Here is an 18,881-nt window from a genome sequence, read left to right as displayed (position 1 = left end):
AATTAAGACTTTTTCTTGTCATTATTCCCTAAATAATATAATTATGATAGCTATTTACATAGCATTTACATTTGTAGAGGTATTATTATAAGTAGTGTAGAGATAATTTGAAGGATACACAGGAAAATTGCCTTGGTTATATGAGTATACTACACCATTTTATATTAGACTTGCACATCTATAGATTTTTGGTATTCATGGGGGTACTGAAAAAGAACCCATAGATAATCAAGGGACAACTATATATAGTTATAAATACTCTTTCCTTTGTTAATTGGAAGAACATAACAATTCTCTCATAAAGATGCACAAAATTCTGTATTAATTCTAAATGTTGGAGACAATGACTTCCTTACAGATAGATTTCTTATTTTATAAATGAAAGTATATATAATAACTTACAACCATATACATGTACTTTAAGATGTTAAAATGTAGGAATATCTTTTAAATTTAAATAATAAATACTGATTTCCAAAATATAATGTGTGGGATTTAAAAATGTATGTTTTTGACAAATTCAAATTTGCTTTCATTGAAAACAAAATTATGCATTCTAAAATAGATCAATGCACTTAACATGAATTACAACAGTAATTGATATAGTAGTAGGCTTTGAAAATCACTACAGTTAATACTTTAATTCCCATAAAAGAAATGAAGGGGTAAAAACAATGTAATAAACAATTATATTTGGATAATTGTACTACTGGGTCAGTTATTTTATGCCCAGTAAAAGTACCCACTAAGATTCCATAGCATAAATTGTGCTATTTATAATCATTAAATATAGTTTAAATTTTACCCTAGGAACATCTTCTGTAACTATGAATCTAATGTTGTTCGCTAAATGAGGACAATATTGATTGTCATATGCTGCCCAAATCGATCGTGCTGGCAGCCAGAATTACAGTAATCTGTCAGTATTGATGACTGTCTTTCAAGCTTTGAAACCTCTCCTTACTTCACTTGTCATTTCTTGCCGTACTTGTACTTGAAAAGCATTTTCATGCAACCTCTGATTTTGTCAGGTACTTTTTTTTTTTAAGCTCAATTTATTGGTTTACTCATGCAATTAGAATTGAATTGAAACCCTAGGGAGGAAGACCAGGCAGATTCTAGGTAACCATTGGACCAGAGGGATATTTCAGGTTTGATCTTAGCCACCATTTCTTAGTTACCTAGAAAGAATGTTGGGGCGGGGGAGTGGGGGTTATTGTTGATTTATTTTTGCAGTGAGAACAACTCTAAAGCATTAATTTCATGGCCTTTGCCATTGTAACTCTATTCTATTCCTTAAATAAAAATTTTAAAGCAGTTATTTGTTTTGATCCTGAAGACATTTTGACTGACTTCTAAATATACATATGTTAAATATGATGCCATTGTGTACATACTGTTTCTTTTTTAAAGTGAGATTTACATGTAAAAATTTTCAGAATTTATAGTATATAATTCCATTGTATTAGTATTTAGCATTCTTAGAGAAATAGAATCAATCCCTCCCCCGATGATACTGAATCTGCCGCTAGTCAAGTACCTTATATTTAATGGTATAATATTTGCGTAGAAATACATACATCCTCCTGCATGCTTTAAATCATCTCTAGATTACTTTATAATATCCAGTATATAAATGCTATGTAAATGGTTGTTATTTTGTATTGTTTAGGGAGTAATGACAAGAAAAAATTCTGTACTTGTTGAGTAGAGACACAATTTTTTTTTTTTTATCCAAAGTTGCTTGAATATACAGATTTTTAAAAAATCTACAGATCCAGGTAGTAGAGATAATGAGAAAGAAAGAAGGAACTGGCTTTCACATTTGCAGGGCTTATCAAGTCTGAAAACTGTAGAGACCCAGGGAAGAGCTGATGTTGCTGTCTCAGTCTGAAAGTATCTGGAAATAGGATTTCTTCCTTTCTCAAGTGACCTCTGTCTCTTAAAAGCCTTTGACCAGATGAGGCCTACCTGCTTTATGGAAGGTAATCAGCTTTACTCAAAGTCTAATGATTTAAATAGTAATCACACCCAAAAAAAAAAAAAAAGTCACAGTTACAGTAACATCCGGAGAGGTGTTTAACCAAAAACTAGTTTCCATGACCCAGCCACATTGGCCGATAAAATTAACCAATATGTCCTGTTTCTTTTCTTCTTTCTTATTGCAGAATTCAATTTGAGAAAAGTACATAAATCATAAATGTACTATGATGAATAATTACAGTTAACTACCACCACTTCAAGAAATATAACTGTACTGTTTTTCTTCTTTCAAAAATATCTATTGATCATTTACACAGTAGTAGTAAAGATTTTGAGGTTAATGCAGAAAACAATCAGATGGTCCTCTTGTACTTATAAAAGAACAGAGAATAATATGTATGTTAGTAATTATTATGCAAGATAAAATGAAAGTATTATAGTAGAATAATAGATGATATGAGAGTTCCAAGGAAGAATAAATTAGTTTGGAATAAGAAGATCAGGAAAGAATATACAGAAAATTTGGGTCTCAAAGAACGGGGTTTGAGCAGATAGAATACAACATATCTATTATGTTCTTATAATTTACAACTTAGAGCTTTGTGTGGGTATCTATACATATAATATTCTGAAATATACAGTATGAGGGATATTACCCAATTAAATGATATGTTTAAAGAAATACTTTATACCTCGATTTAATATTCTTTCCTCCCATAGTCAGTATTATTTGATTTCTTCTAATCTATTTAGATTGACTTTTTCTTAAATGCCAGAATTGGGTTTCTGCTTAACTTTATCAGACAAATTACAAGAAGTCAATGATCATTCTTCAATTAGTCATAGTTTGTTATCCCTGCAGTTCTACTACTCAAATGTAAAGAACCTGTTGCAGAAGTATGAGAGCCAAAACTAAATGAAATGCGATTGATTGGCTCCGCTAATGTGGTTGCCTTTCATTATGATAGGACATTATAAAACTCTTAAGGGGGCCCATCAATATTGCTGTCATTTTATGTTAGCAGAAAATCAGTTTCTTAAGAAGCTACATAATTTTATGTATCTACTGTCTTTTATAGATCATTTTCTCAGAAGATTACATCAATAAGTATGAACTATCCTTAATTTAATCAGTAAAGAGAGGATAATAATAGTACCAAACTCAGGATTTGTGTAAGGATTAAGCGAAATTATCTACATGAAGCACTAAGCAGCCTGTTCATCATGTGTAGCAGCAGCTTAGCAAATAGCAGCTACATGGTGGTTGATATTATTAACCTTTATATTGACACTGGAAATATACTAAAACACAAACCTAAGTATACTGAAAGATTAACGATGGTTGTTGAACATTTATTGAAATAGGTCTACATTTGTTGACTACCTGCAAGTAATTCTTTTTATCTTACCCACCACAAACCTCATTTCTGTCAGTAGAGTTTTGTCAAATATACTGGTACTCCTCCCTAACTTCACCCCTCTTTGCAATCATCCCCATCACACTGACACCCAGGATACTCTATAATGTGTCTAGCTAAACCATGTTTATTTTCTAAGAATACCCTTCTCTTTCAAGCCCATATTTTTACTCTAAGAGTACCCCACCTCTACCTAATTATACTCATTCTTAATGACCTAATCCCTTACTTATTGCTCACATTACCTCAAACATTTTTGTTATAGTAATTACCATGTATGTGCACATATTAACATTTGTCTTACCCCCCTTGTTTCACTGACTTCCAGCACAGTCCCTGCCCTAAGAGTGAATGAATTCTTAACTCTTCATTTTTTTTTCTCTTAAACAGAAAATTTGCTACCCATTTACCAGTATATATTAAAAGTTCACTTGTATTTTTATGTTCTGTGTTTTTTTAATATTTTTATATGTTGATGAACCTTTATTGTATTAATTTACTTATGTGTGGTGTTGAGAATAGAACCTAGTGCCTCACACATGCTAGGCAAGCACTCTACCACTGAGCCACAACCCTAGCCCCATGTTCTATGTTTTTGAAGCTTATGATTAGTATAGATTCTGTTAAGAACAAAAAATCCCATTTTTTTTTGTATTAACTTATAATTTTGGTTCAAATTAAACTACACTACAACTCTTAAGAGCTCACTGAGTAGTAAGAAGAGAGAACCTAGGACAAGAAGAAATTGCCTCTGACATAGGAATAAGCCAGAATAGTACACACCCAAGGATTTTATATTTTGACTGGTTTATCATTATATTTTTATTAGAGGATATTATTGTTTAATGAGGATAATTTTCAGAGACCAGTAGTCAGGGGAGGTAAGGGGACAAGCTGTCTGTTTGGGAGAAAACAGAACTAAAACACCTCTGTAGTGAAAGAAGTTGTCTCAGGTATCCCATCCAAGAAGGAGGCTGTGTATAGCTGTAGCCCTAAAGGTTCACACTACCTTTCTGTATGTCAGGGAAAGTGGTAGCCACAGGAGAGCAGTAGGGGACAGATATGAGAGTCTAGATGCTAGTGAGGTCTACGTTAGTGATTCCCATTAAGAATCTTGTGTTGTTTGTTCTTTATACATTCTAATTGGAAGTCTGAAACCTCACAGACAAATTGGTTAATTGTTAAATACTCCAATACGTATAATTATGGTTATTCATGCTTTAAAAGAAGGGAAGGTAATTCTTCATACAAAAGGTCTCTCCAGCTGAATTATCCAAGTTTTGAGATCTTTGAAATTTTTTGTGGTCTTTGAAATGCTTGCAGTCATTTTGCCATTAATATTAACTCATTGTAGTGGGACCTCTTCAGAGTAGACAACATTCTTTTTTTTAAAAAAAAAAAAGAGTAGACAACATTCTTACTTACCTAATTGGAACATCTGAGTCCACTGTGTTAAAGACGTGAGTATTACTTGCAATGAATTGTTTGCTGTGTTTAAACATCCTGTTGGCCCGGATTTTGCTGCCAAGCCTTATAGTCTGCATATACAGAGAAATTATTTAAACAAGGGCCCTGGATATGTGCAGCAGTTCTGTGGTGACTAATATATTCTTTACTATCAGTTTTCATTTGTTCAGCTGTTCTTTCAATAAATGGCAGTTATGTGCCTATTGGGGTTTTGAGGGGCTTCCATAAAATCATTGTGGGAATATTTTTATTGCATGCCTTTCAAGGTGTTAGTTTTGGCCTAGCAAATCTAGACGATATCTTCAAAAAGATGCAGAAACAATTAGTGTAAATCTATCTGGCATGTCTAAAACTAACATTGTCTCTCAGTGTTCTCTAGACACAGTCTTTTCTAAGGTGTAACTAATATGGACTAGTAATAATTACTTATATTTAAATTGTGTGAGCTCACAAAAAAATGACTTCAGTGCATGGACAGATTCTATGAACATTTTTCTAATTCTAGAGATATTTAAGTTTTTACCCTCTATCAAGAATTCTAGAGATATTTAAGTTTTTACCCTCTATCTATAATGCACTAATAATAACATTAATAACATTACCAAACAATTTTGGATCATTGATCTATTACCAGATATTGTCTACTTCCTGCATGGGAGGCACTGAGAAAAAAAGCTAGGAAAAGAAAGGAAGTCACTGCTTTCAAGAAGCTTACGGTCTGCTATGGAAAAAGAATCCTATGGATGGGTAAATGAAGTGCACACTGATGAGAGTCCAGCAATAGTAGTATATACAGAGTAGGGTGGTAAAATAATTAATTTTAAGTGGGAGAAGATGGGTAGGACAGGGAATTAGGAATGGCTTTACCAAAGAAGACTGCTCAACTAATTACTCCAAAGAGAAAAGGGACTTTTCAAGATAGGAAAAGTTAGTGAAGAGTTTTTCAGGGGTGGGAAATGGCCTGGAGGCATACAAGTATGACATGACTAAAAAAAGAAAAAAGTTTGTAGTGCTGGGTGACATAAAGCAAAAGAAAGAGTGGTGGTGGCACATGAAGATCAAGAAGTAGGTCAGAACCATATTATGTAGTTAAACAAAGAAAAGCAATGTAAACGTGATTTGGTTTTTGTTTATTTTTTGTACCCAGGAATGCTTAATCACTGAGCCACATCTCCAGTCCTTTTTTTTTTTTTTTTTTTTCTCATTTTGAAACAGGTTCTCACTAAGATGCTCAGGTCCTCATTGAGGCTGGCTTTGAACTTGCAATCCTCCTTCCTCAGCCTCCAAGCTGCTGGGATTATGGGCATACTTCACTGCATCTGCTGTAAATTTAAGGTTTTCTAATGCTACCAACAGTAATATGGCAGCCTGTGTCTAAGGTGACAGTTCCTTCTGCTTTTATGTACTTGTCACCTATTTAGTAGTAAAACAGTTATAGTTTGAACTTATCAGTTTTCATTTTTTACAGAAGACTTTCCAAACTGTTTGTTTATTCATTATTTTCAAAGTCTCTATTTTTTGTAATAATTATTTAAGCCATAAATGCCAGGCTAGGGAACATCAGTATTACTTTTTTCTTATTGAGGCTAAGAAGATCTCTCGCTATTTACAAGTAATTGTCATCTTTAAAACAGCATTTGAGATTTTAAATTTCTTATGATAGACTCATGATATTCTTCTCATAGAACAGTCTTTTACGCTTTCCCTATAAAATGCTTTTCTACATGATTGTGCTTTTACACATTATTATACTTTAACACATTATTGATAAGTTGAGTGCTTTTATTCTTATAGTATTTTGACTTCATGGCAAAAAAAAAAATAGCAAAGAAAAATCACTACCATCATCTTATCTGTTTTGTCAAATCCAGTGTGACAGTATGGTCTACATATGCCAATCCAGACAGTTGGGTGATATCACAGTGTGCCAGAAGGAAGATAGAGAACTCCATCCAAGCCTGGGCAAACTATTCCCTAAAAGCAACCAAACTTGATATTTCTGCACTTCCGTTTTTAACTTCTCACCTATACTATACTAGGGATTTTTTCCCCATTCATTAAAACCCTGTATTGTTCTATTAGTGATAAAGGTGCTGTGGTATGCTCACATTATTATTTACCATACCTACAATATAATATGCAAATTTTATTCTAGTGTTTGTCTAAATTCAAAAACAGCTGTAGATTCAGATGCTGTTAAGGGATTTCAGAGAGCAAAGAATAAAGGATGTAAAGCTCAAATTAGTCTTTCAACTTATTTTACATAGGAATTGAAGTGCTTTTAATTCATCCTTTTCATTTTACTATATAAGGGATTTTGATACTGAATTTTTAATAACTAAATAATGGAATTAAAACAAAATGATGGGTCACAAATCTCTCCATTTTCTTCTAACTGCTTTTCCTCTCAAACACTAAAATACAGCCTATTTAAATCTTAACTTTTGCTTGCCAAACCACTGTTACCGTCCATCTGTTCATGCCAATTGTAAAGAAGGTTCAGTTTTTAGTGAAGCTTTGCATTTCACATAAGGTATGTGAAGTGAAATTTCACAAGGGACATGATGGATCCTGATTCTTAGCGATAAACCTTTGGGGCCATCAGGGTTGGCATATGGTCCAGTATGATATGAAGGCTTGGGTTCCCTGGCTTCACTTCTTTGGCGTGAAGCTGATAAAACCTGGCTCTTGAGTATTATTTCACTGGACACCAATCATGGGCAGCAGGAACTGCCCATTTAACTCTCTGTGGGAAGGAAGCCCAGAGAGCATTCACAATAGTACCATTGTCAAGTTGCAAACTGCTCTGAACAGCTTGACAGCTAGGGAGGAGGGGAAGGGGTTGCTTTACTAATTGCTGTTCAGAAAAGAGAAGGAACAAAAACAGTTGTTGTAGAACTGATGTTTCTACATTTACTTTCTTGATAGGAGTGTTGACTTTTGTTTAGCACATAGCTACCATCAAAAAGAAAGCAAATGAGTATATTTAAACAACCACCTGTAGTAATCACTTGTTAACATGCCATTACCTATTTTTAGCCCACAAGATTATAGCAGAGCAAATGTCAGTTTTGCTTTTTTTTATATTTTGATTAAAAATAATGTATTTTTTATATTCATAAAAATTTTAAAGAGGAGGAAGTAGATTAAAACCACCACAGTTCACAGAGCAAATAAGGTTATAAATTTGATTTAATTTCCTTTCCACTTTGTTTTTTAGAATTCCAAATAACATCTGAATACATATAAGCTATGTTAGTATAGAAATGTAAATTAGCTTTCTTTGTAACAGTTGCAAGTGCAAAAATAATCTACTAAAGATAAATTAGTTATCACATCTTAAAGTTAAATACTGTATTTATCATTTACATGAGTAGCTGATAATGATTTTAGTTTTGTATGGTTAGCTCATTGAATTGTTTCTAGTTCAAGTATTATTATAAATGTGAGAATTATTTCCTTTTTATGACGTATTATGTAGCCTGATATTTGTATACACACTCTTAAATTCTCTCTCCTGTCCTTTCCATTTTCTTCTGGTCAGTTCTGTCAATGGTAGGTTGGTCATTCTGGTAAAAAAAAAAAAACAACAACAAAACAACGATCATATATATATAGTAGATATTTTAGATATTGTATACAATATATTTTTATTAAAACTTATTTTCAATATCCAGGGATTCTGACTCCACAGTGTATTTCCACAGATGATTTTTTTTCCTGCTGATATTGGAATATCAGGGAGAGATATTTTAAATCTGTAAATTTTTTTTTATAAATGGGATGCTCTTGCCAAATTTGAAGAAAGTCAAATGCATGTTTTGTGAAATTAGTAAATCTATAAAATTTACTAGTATTCCATCTTCTCATATCTCCTTAAGTGATTTTAGCAAATGGGCACCAGTGCAGTATTTCAAAAACAGTAATTCATTGAATGCCCATTCTTCCTTTTACTGCAGAATAGATTATATTTAAGTCAAGATTAATGGATAGATTTTGATGTTAAAGTCCAGTGTCTAAGCCTATCATTCCCTGGGGGCATATAGTGCATTAGTTTAAGCCAATATAATGCTTATCATAGATTCTACGACACTGTCTTAAATGACAGTTTGCTGTACTTTATTACTACTTACTATGATAATAAAATCATTTTTGTATTCCCAATAATTATAGCATTTAAACAAAATCTTAATTAAATTAGTGCACATTTAGGTCGAGATATCACTTAAGTAATTGTACACTGTAAAATTTCACTTGTTTTTTTTCCCCCTTTTTGCAGTCTTCTTCCAGTATTCAAGTTTAGTATTTAGTTCAAATATATACATTCATTTCCTCAACTTTAATCTACTGAATTTTTGCTCCCAAAAGAAACAAGTCCATATATCAGATAAGGTTATAAATTTGGCTTAATTTCCTTTTCTAGTATCTGCAATGTTTTTGAAACTCTTACTCATAACTAGTGATTTTGAAGTAGTTCTGCCTCTACTATGAAGGCCTCATTATACTAAACTAATAATAATATATTAAGTAGATACTATCAATAATAAGAATATACAATTTTAGGAGCTGGGGCTATGGCTCAGCAGTAGCGCACTTGCTTAGCATGTGTGAGGCACTGGGTTCAATTCTTAACACTACATATAAATAAATAAAATAAAGGTCTATCAACAACTAAAAAAAGAGCACAAAGTTTTAATTTCATTAAATTTAAATACAGACAAGTTAATTTTTCTTTTAGATATTTTGCTTTGTACAACTTTCATGAAAGTGGAATCATGTTAGTACGTTTTGGAAACCACTGATGATTATTAGATTATTAAATGAGAAAAGATTTTCAGATCCTTTGGGGTAGTTTTAAAAATTTAAGCCTATTTAAGGTTAATCTTTTTAAATGTATTTACATGAACTTTGGTAGAAATGGGCTTATCAACTTTTTACTTAATGTTTTCATTTAGTAATTGATTTATGAGCAATTATATATGGTACAAATTTTATTCAACTCCAGTTTTCAATAATAGGGCTATCCTCACACTGCCTTAGCACCTGTTATGGATTTTGAGTCATCTGGCAGCCCATGGGACTTAGATAAAGAAGTACCAGGTGTCCTGCCTGTCTCCTAATTGAGACGCAGTGAAAACAATATAGTCTTGGCAATATGGTTAAAAGGATGGATTAAAGCCCAGCTTTGTCTGCTCTGACAAATCACAGCTTTTCCTTCATGATGTAGATAGTATCAGCTACTAAAGAATTTCATTAATATAAGGGATCATAAAAATAGACAATTTGTCATAACCTGTTGCAGACTTTCAGAAGAATTTTTGTTAACATGATATAAGTAAATAATACTACTACTCAGGTTCATACTGTTTGTTTAGGGAAATTTTAGTTTTATTGCATATGAACTAAACTATATGTTTCCTGAAGAAATTAGCTCCAATAGGAAAAAAATGGAACATCCTTCCCCCTGCCAGATTATTAATTTACCAGAAGATTTTGTTTTGTGTAAGGTAAGCAATATAGTTTGCTTTCATCTTATAAATAAACAGTGCCTATTAGGTCATTGGACACTTAATTTTCCTGTATATTTCAGGGAAGTACACTGCTTTGCCACTGATAACAGCATGAGATCCTTGAAGTGTACTTGCAAAAGATATCTACTCATATATCTCAATAAAGTCTTATTTTTCATCATTTAAGACTGAGCAATGATATTGATTTACAATGCTTAAAGATATTTCAAAGTCTTTTAAAAGTAAAATGTTATCTGTGACTTTTTCACTTTATGACAAGGATTTTTTTTACTATAATAATAAAAGTATAATGAAATATAGTATAACAAAATAAAGACATTTTTCAAAACTTGCTCACCTTAGAATTTAAATAAATTTTCATTGTTTTGGTCATCATAATTAACATGCCTAATCTACTTCTGTTTCTATACACACACCTAGATCATTGAGATTGGATGTAGAAAGAGTGTTGGGCATTAATTAAAAGTCTAAGGTTCTAGTCCCAACTCTAGTCAGCAGCTTTGTTTTTCCAAGCAAATTTTTTTAATATTTATTTTTTAGTTGTAGTTGGACACAATACATTTATTTCACTTATTTATTTTTGTTTATGTGGTGCTGAGGATCGAACCCAGGGTCTCGCACGTGCGGGGCGAATGCTCTACCGCTGAGCCACAACCCCCAAGCAAATTTTTGTACTCTTCCCCAAAGCAAGGCTTATTGCTAAATAATCGTTTTGGTGATTTGACTGTTTCCAGAAGGTAATGTTGGTGGATGTATCCTTACTCTAGTTCTGTCCTAAATATTCTCATTAAATGATGCTGCATTTTGCTATAATACCTCTCAAGATGGCCCTTTTATAAACCTAAACACAAATGATCCCCATTTTACAGTGGTTCAACTTAAGATATTTCAACTTTATTTGATGCAAAGCAATACATGTTTTAGTAAAAGCCATACTTTGAATTTTAATAGTTTCCTGGACTAGCAAAATGCCATAGATTGCTCGCTCATGATATTGGGCAGCTCCCAGACAGCCACCAAATAAGAGGGTAAGCAGCCCTGTGTTCTATAATGTACTGTGGTGCTAAGCTATGATATTCAGTAGTTTAAGTGTATTAAATGAATTTTTTACTTAGAATTTTTCAATTTACAATTGTTGCAACTCACAGTGGATTTATTGGGAGATAACACCATAAAATGTTGAGCATCTGTATTTAAACTTTTATTTTTCAGTTGTCTTTATTCTTAATGTACAGAGTATTTCCAGAAATCTGCCAAAAGTGAGCTAGAATTAACCTTCATTTGATTTTATCTATATATTTTTTTCTCCTCCCTCATTGTCTCATACCATTGTAGAATTTATAAAAAGTTTTAAAATTTCTTTTAAAAAATGATCACAACTAGTGAGGGAAAATATTTGTTTCCATGCTGACTTATATAATGAGTTGTAATTACTTTTGACATTTACGGATTTTTGTCTTTAACCAATTATTATAATATGTCTAAAGAAGTAATTAACAGTATACATTACATATTTATTCCTTGTGTTTTATTTTCTTTTTTATTATTAGTTATAAAAGGGTCAACAAGATCAAAGGGTAAGGTGAAACCAAACTCAAAAATAAGATAGCTTGAGGGCTTGGGGTTGTGGCCTAGTGGTAGAGCACTCGCTTAGCAGGTTCAAGGCCCTGGGTTCAATCCTCAGCACCACATAAAAATAAAATAAAAGTATGTCCAGCTACAACTAAAAAAAAAAAAAAAAAAAAAAAGTTTTTTTAAAGAAGATAGCTTGAAATTGGCTGTGGAGTTTTCCTAGCCCCAGCACTAGAGAGCCTCTTTGCTGGTTCTCCTAGTAAACTACACTTTCTTAACCCATTAAGTCCCAGGTTTTCAATTCTACTATTTTAATTCTACTAATATTTTAACTCAGTTGATAAAGGTGCATTAAAATAGGTTGGAAATCATAATCTACAGCATATATATTTTATGTATTTTTATATAATAGGAAACATGGAACTCTAATCATTCACCTGTTTTCTCAAAAGACCACTAAAAACAATTATTTCAGTTACCATAATTGGTACATTTACTGCTCAATTCACATTCATAAAGGTGTTATTCACCTGGGACAATAGGACAAAGGGATTAAGAAATAGTTTCTAGCCAGGAGTGTGGCACATGCCTGTAATCACAGCAGCTTGGGAGGATGAAGCAGGAAGTTCGCAAGTTCAAAGCCAGCCTCAGCAGCTTGGCAAGGCTCTGTCTCAAAATAAAAAGGGCTGGGAATGTGGCTTACTGGTTAAGCACCCCTAGGTTCAATTCCCAGTGCAAAAGAAACGTTTCTATTCCTAAATTTGGGGGGCAAATTTCAGTGGTCTCTTAGTGTCACTATTGTAATTTAGAGACTAATTATCCAGTAATTCTGTTTGGCAAATTTTGTCTATTTTGTGGTTAGACTTGGGGAGACTAAATCATGTATTTTGATCTTTATAACTTCAGTACCTAACACAAACATAGCTTAGAAATTTTGTGAATATTGAACAGTTGACTATCCAGTTTAAGTAGTCCTCTCCAATTTTTTTTTAAGTCAATAGACAAAATTTCTAAGCAGTTTTTACTTTTGGAATTGTCTCTTTTCCTATGGCTATTATTCTTGGAATATTCTACATAGAGAGGGAAATGAAATTCCTAAGTATTAAAACTTCGAAGAAGGCACTGAAATATGCAATTCTAAGGTAAATGTTCACTAATTTAGGAATTTCAGAGTGGACCTTTAATCCCTGAGACTGTATACCATTGAGTACAGGAATAAACACTGCATACTTGCCTTTGTTTAAAAGTGAGCCAGTGCTTTTGCTGGGTTAGGAAATAAAACATTAAACATGAACTTAAGAGGAAAATAATTAAGTGATAATATAGATCTTTGTTATTTGCCTACAGCTGTTAACTTTCATAATTTCTTTGTGAAAATTATATTTTATATTCATTCTTTTGTGTAATATGTATGTATATACACATAAAAATTTCCATTTCTTTTAGGCTAGTCATAAATTAATAATAATGTGATAATAATTTGAGCTATATGTACAACCCACTGGGGTCTGCCATGGAACCAGTGATCAAAAAACCGAAAAGTGTTCCCATTTTTAACAGTAAAAGCAAAAAATTTGTAGAGAATGAGGGTTGTTACTTCCAGTGGGATTGAACTTGATGGCACTCAACCACTGAGCCATATCCCCAGTCCTATTTTGTATTATATTTTAGAGACAGGGTCTCACTGTGCTCAGTGATCCTTCTGTCTCAGCCTCCCAAGCCCTTTGGATTATGGGCATGTGCCCCCACACCTGGCTGGGTTGTTGCTTCTTTAAAAGCAAATCTGACCAGGCACAGCAGCACATGGCTGTAATTCCAGTGACTCTGGAGGCTGAGACAGAAAGATTGCAAGCAAGCTCAAGGCCAGCATGGGCGACTTAGCCAGACATTGTCTTAAAAAAAATAAAAATTAAAAAAAAAAAAAAAAAAATATATATATATATATATATATATATAAATCTACCTTTATTCTCCCTATATATATAATAATAAAAGTTAAATACTTGATATTACTTAACCTTTGACATCTTTTCTTCATATTGTTTTTTACCATGAGAAATCAATTTCCTTACATCAAAATAAATCAAAAGTCCCTATTTACATATTACAAATAAATATTACAAATATTATCAAAGAGTTCTTGCATATGAATATAGGTACATTTCTTAAACCAACATTGAAAAGTTGTCCTCCAAGAAATAGCACTTGCTATTTACAAAGACATGAGCCAAACATCAAAATAAACTATTTTAACCTCAGATGTAGGGGCACTTTTAGGTTACCCTGTATTTATATACTTTTATACCCCAATAAAGTAAATAGGAGCAGGTGGTAGTATTCTCATTAACATACAGATAAACTATTTTTAAGAGAATTCATATACCTATTTTTCCAAGTCTAAGATGAAATTGAAACCCTGTTTTATAACAGCTGGTCTTGAAGTTTAAAATTAAAAGTAATTACTTAAATGTGTAATGATGTTACTATTACTGAAATGCAGATTAAATTTAAACTATTTCTTTGTTAAAGAGAATTTTGGTTCCCTTTATTATTTTTAGAACAGTAATATTCCTTTCCTTTTCTGCTTTTGCAGAAAGAAGGAAGGAGGATTAGTGGATAATTATATTGCTATGATTGCAGCACCTGTGTGTTATTTCTTTTGATTGGCTAGTTCCATATTAAAGATTCCTACCAGCTAAGAGTCTCCCTTATCGAATGTATTTTTAGCTAACTTTGGCTTGAGTTGTTTTAAATCTACAACAAAACCCTCTCAATTCAACTTAGATCTGTACTTTAAACTTTTGTTTAAATCTTTATCACCAATCATTTTAATATAACATTATGGATTTGTAATAAAACAATATGGATTTTTGTTAGTTTACCTTCACCTTTTTATCTTGCCCATTTCAATTTTTTTTTAATTTTAATGCCATTTGCAACACTTACAGTAAGAATATAGCCAGAGCTGTCCTCTTGTTGCTAGCCATCAAGTTTGTGTATGCCACTCAACTTATAGGTACTAATAACTCTTACCTAAAGAGCTGCCTTTTGTAAGAAAGAAGTGCCCAACTTATTATAAGGAGATACAGGGATTAACTGCTTTAGATTCTGGTTACAATTTCAGATGTTGACAGCACTGTTAGGAAGTTTATAATCATTACAATCACAAAAGTCCCTTGTTGTAGATCCAGGACTATGGTTTAAGTACTTAGAGTTTATTATATGTCTTTAATATATGTTTTCTGAAGTAAAAAGGGCAAAGGCAAATGTACTATAGATTGGGTTGATCTGTTTTGATATTATTTGTCTACATCAAAACTGAAAAATTAGGAAAAAATTTAGCTTTTAGAAGGTGAGTTATCTTAAACTATATTTATCAAGCTAACAGTGTTTTCACAGGTAACTTTAGATGTTAGCCTGTGTGATGACTACTGTCATTTCCCATTTAAAATTAACTATTAATGGTTATTTTCTTTCATTCTGCCACCTAGACTCAAAAAAAAATCATTTTAGAAAACATTGTATTCCCTATCAAAGATTTATTGTAATTTTATTAAAATTGTGTTTTCATATAAAATGAAGATGTTATATCAGGATAATTTAGTTTTGTGCCCTGTGTGTTAGTTTCTTCTGTTTTATAAACCTCCTTTTGTATAGCAAAGTAGAATTACTTTTCAAAATGTGTTTTATTTAGATAATAATTTTTTTCCTCTGATAAATTTACATTAGAAATATCTTGTTTTAGAAATATTAACATTTGCTTTCTTTCTGCCTAATTTTTTGTATAAACTCTAAATATAATAAGATAAAGTAAAATATTTCATTTATAGGCCCTCTGAAAGTAGAGCATTTTCAAAGCAGGTAGGTGTCTCCACCCTACTTTTCATGAAGCGTTTTACCCATTCAAGCAGACTTTTAAAAACAGCTTGTTTTGATAGCAGACTGTTCTCCTGTGGGCCTGCAGCCTTTGCTTCCTGGCAGCACCTTTGGTGCGAAAAGAGAGTGATCAATTGGGAGACTATCAGTGCCAGCATGCATAGAGTGATAAGTTAACACACCACTGGGAATTTCTAGGGCCCACCAAGATACTTCACTTCTAATGTGCTAACAAGCTCATTTTTCTACCTCTTGCCTCTTCAGTTATTTTTTTTTCTCAGAAGAGCTTAGAAGTTGAGTGCATCAGGCATAATGAAAAGCTCTGTAGGAGGGAGAAGCAATAACCCCATTTTTCCCTTTTCAGCCAAATAGAAAATTAGTTTCTGGTAATACACAAAGGCCAGTATTTTTTGTACAAGGGGCACTGCTGTGAATCAAAGGACTCTATTAACTGCAGAAAATTCGGCAGCTGTGAATCTCCCCCAATGAAAAAAGTACTTTCCAACAAGTTGTGAGATATGTAGTATTATTTAGATTGAACCATCAGTTTCATCCTCTGCCGTTTATAACCATATACTCCCTTTAAAAGTGTGCTGTGTTACTTTTCCCTGTTAAATTGGGCTAAAAAATATCTGTTGTTATTCCACAAAATCCTTATCATCAATCATTTTAATATAACATCTAATCGCTACCCATTTCAGAAGTAAGATTCTTCTGAAGTTCAACCCCAGTAATACAAAGCCATTTAAGGGACAAAAGATATCATAATCAAAGTCAAATGCATAATGATTATACTATAGTCTTTAACTCCTAGTCTTTTTACCTTAATGAACTTTTACAAACTAACTGGCTGTGGTATCTCCCATTGAATTATCACTTTAAATTGCTTCGTCTCAAATTAATTTCTTTGGTCTGTGTATAGACTTGGTCCACAATTTCTAGAATTGTGGAACTATAATTGAAGAATAAGGAATTTTAAGGAAGAAATATTAAAGTTGGTTTTAGAAAAAAATTCAGTAAAAAAAGAAGAATCAATAGGCAAATCTTTATTATTATTTAAATGTCTTGTGTACATTTTTTATTATCCTTATTTAAATGTCAACATAGCACACTGAGTACAGCAGGAAAACTTTTAAAAGTTGTAGAAGAAAGGTTAACTGATTTCTCAGTTCAAGAACTATACGACATGAAGTCAGCATGTGAGTTTTTCCTGATAATTGTATGTTGCTGCCTGCTGCTCTACATTTTGACAGCCATTTCCATAGTTGCTTTCGTGAACAACAGAAATATTCTCTCTCTTTCTCGCCCTTTCTGTGCTAACAGCACAATCAGACCTGCTGAAACAGGAAGCCTGGAGTGGGTTGTTCAAAAGCAACAACACTTCAAGGTACTGGTTGCTTGTCAATAATATCAGAGAAGAAAATGTGGTGAAAGAGAAGTACAGTATTTTTCTGTCAGTGTCAGTGCCCTGTAGATGCTTTGTTAGACAGTATTTAGGAGTCCTGTGGACTCTTTGCAAATATTCCTGCTTGTTTCAGTGTTATAATTGATTAGGTATTTTTTCCTGACACACAGATTCAGCTATGTATTTATCTTAACCGCATGGAGTTATTCCAGGATTATAGCAACAGAAGTCTTCCATTTAAAATGAGAACAATTGTTGAGAAAATGCAGTGATTTTAGAAAATGAAGAAGATATGCAGGAATTTTTACAATGAGTCTTTTCCAATGAAAAATATAGAATTTTGGACAAAGTATCTTAAAGGCAGCATTATAATATTTATTGCATGGCTTTTGAGAGTACATCTGCCGATGGAAGCTTATTAGCAAGAGGAGCTGACCTGAGAGTAATTGAATCCTTTCTCAAGTAAACTATTTGCTCTTCGAGTATGTCAGTATAATAATTATTTTCTAATAAATATCTCCCTGTTAAGCTGTCATTTAGTGGTATCATGAGGAGTAAACTTAAGAAGTACATTTTATGCTTTAAAATGGCATATTTTTAATCATATGCAAGAATAATCAGTGACTAATTTACTAAGAAGCAGTGAAGTTTAGCAATCATATTGGTCTTTTTTTGATGAGAGCTGTTCCTTTCCCGTATAAGCTGCATTTAAGTTCATCCTTAACAGAAGGAAATCAGCTATGAGGAGAGAGCACGATATCTGCAAACAATTGTCCAGCACCATTTAGAACCAACAACATTTGAAGATTTTGCAGCACAAGTTTTTTCTCCAGCTCCCTACCATCATTTACCATCTGATGCCGGTAAGATTAAAAGCAAGTATTAGTTACTTATTGTCACTGGAACTTGAAATGCAATACCCTTTTGTTCTAAAAACTTGCTTGAATAAAATTCTAATCATTGAAATATACACATTTTTTATCACTATTCAAATTTGGCCTGTAAATTTGATTTGTTTCGCTTTATCTAACTGCAGTTCCTCCAGAAGTCAACAATCTTCATACAAGTACATGCACCACATTTTATCTGAGCTAATAATAGTCCATGACCCTTGCTTCTCATGGGATCATTACTGAACTATCTGCAAAAGAAACACAAGTTGAGCATGTACTCTCAACTTTAGAGGATCAAATTTTATGGCCAAGAATATTGCCTCGTCATCTCTAATTTTACAAATAAAGCTAAACTGGTCTAGATTTAGAAGTACCTAATATGACAAATTGTTATATTTAAGGATTGTTCAGAGGGTACTGCATTAATATAATTAACTAATTTTGAAGAAATCAGTAAGAAAATAAATGACTCATGGCCTTCCTATTCTGTAATATCTTGCACTCCTTATGATTGTTTCATTTATTTTATTTTCCCTCTTTAGATCATTAAATATCAGTTCTGTTTATCTGAAGGTAAGATAAAGTGTCAACCAAAACACCCTCTGTTCTTCTCCCATTTTCTTTTTTCAAAATTAGCAAGCTCTAAGCTTGTAACTCAGACAGTAAACAAACTTAACAATACTCTGGTTCATACTAAACACTTCAGAAATTGTCACTAAATTTTTTCCAGAATTAT

The 18,881-nt window shown here is 32.5% G+C and overlaps 1 protein-coding gene across 3 annotated transcripts in view; it reads left to right on the top strand.

The window, feature by feature from the left end:
- Ralgapa1 (Ral GTPase activating protein catalytic subunit alpha 1) overlaps positions 1 to 18,881 on the top strand; it is a 251,241-nt gene that overhangs the window by 222,568 nt on the left and 9,792 nt on the right. For 2 of the 3 annotated variants that reach the window (XM_027929475.2, XM_071607832.1), the window contains exon 39: positions 17,991 to 18,115. In XM_027929475.2, the coding sequence (XP_027785276.2) occupies positions 17,991 to 18,115 (125 nt within the window). Of the gene's footprint in view, positions 1 to 17,990; positions 18,116 to 18,687; positions 18,719 to 18,881 lie in introns of all 3 variants that reach the window. The other variant, XM_027929473.3, reaches the window with a different exon arrangement.

This window comes from Marmota flaviventris, chromosome 2 (genome assembly GCF_047511675.1).
Source record: "Marmota flaviventris isolate mMarFla1 chromosome 2, mMarFla1.hap1, whole genome shotgun sequence".
In the NCBI taxonomy this organism is placed as follows: Eukaryota; Metazoa; Chordata; class Mammalia; order Rodentia; family Sciuridae; genus Marmota; species Marmota flaviventris.
The sequence above is the reverse complement of the archived record's forward strand: the minus strand, read 5'-3'. Positions and strand labels throughout refer to the sequence as shown.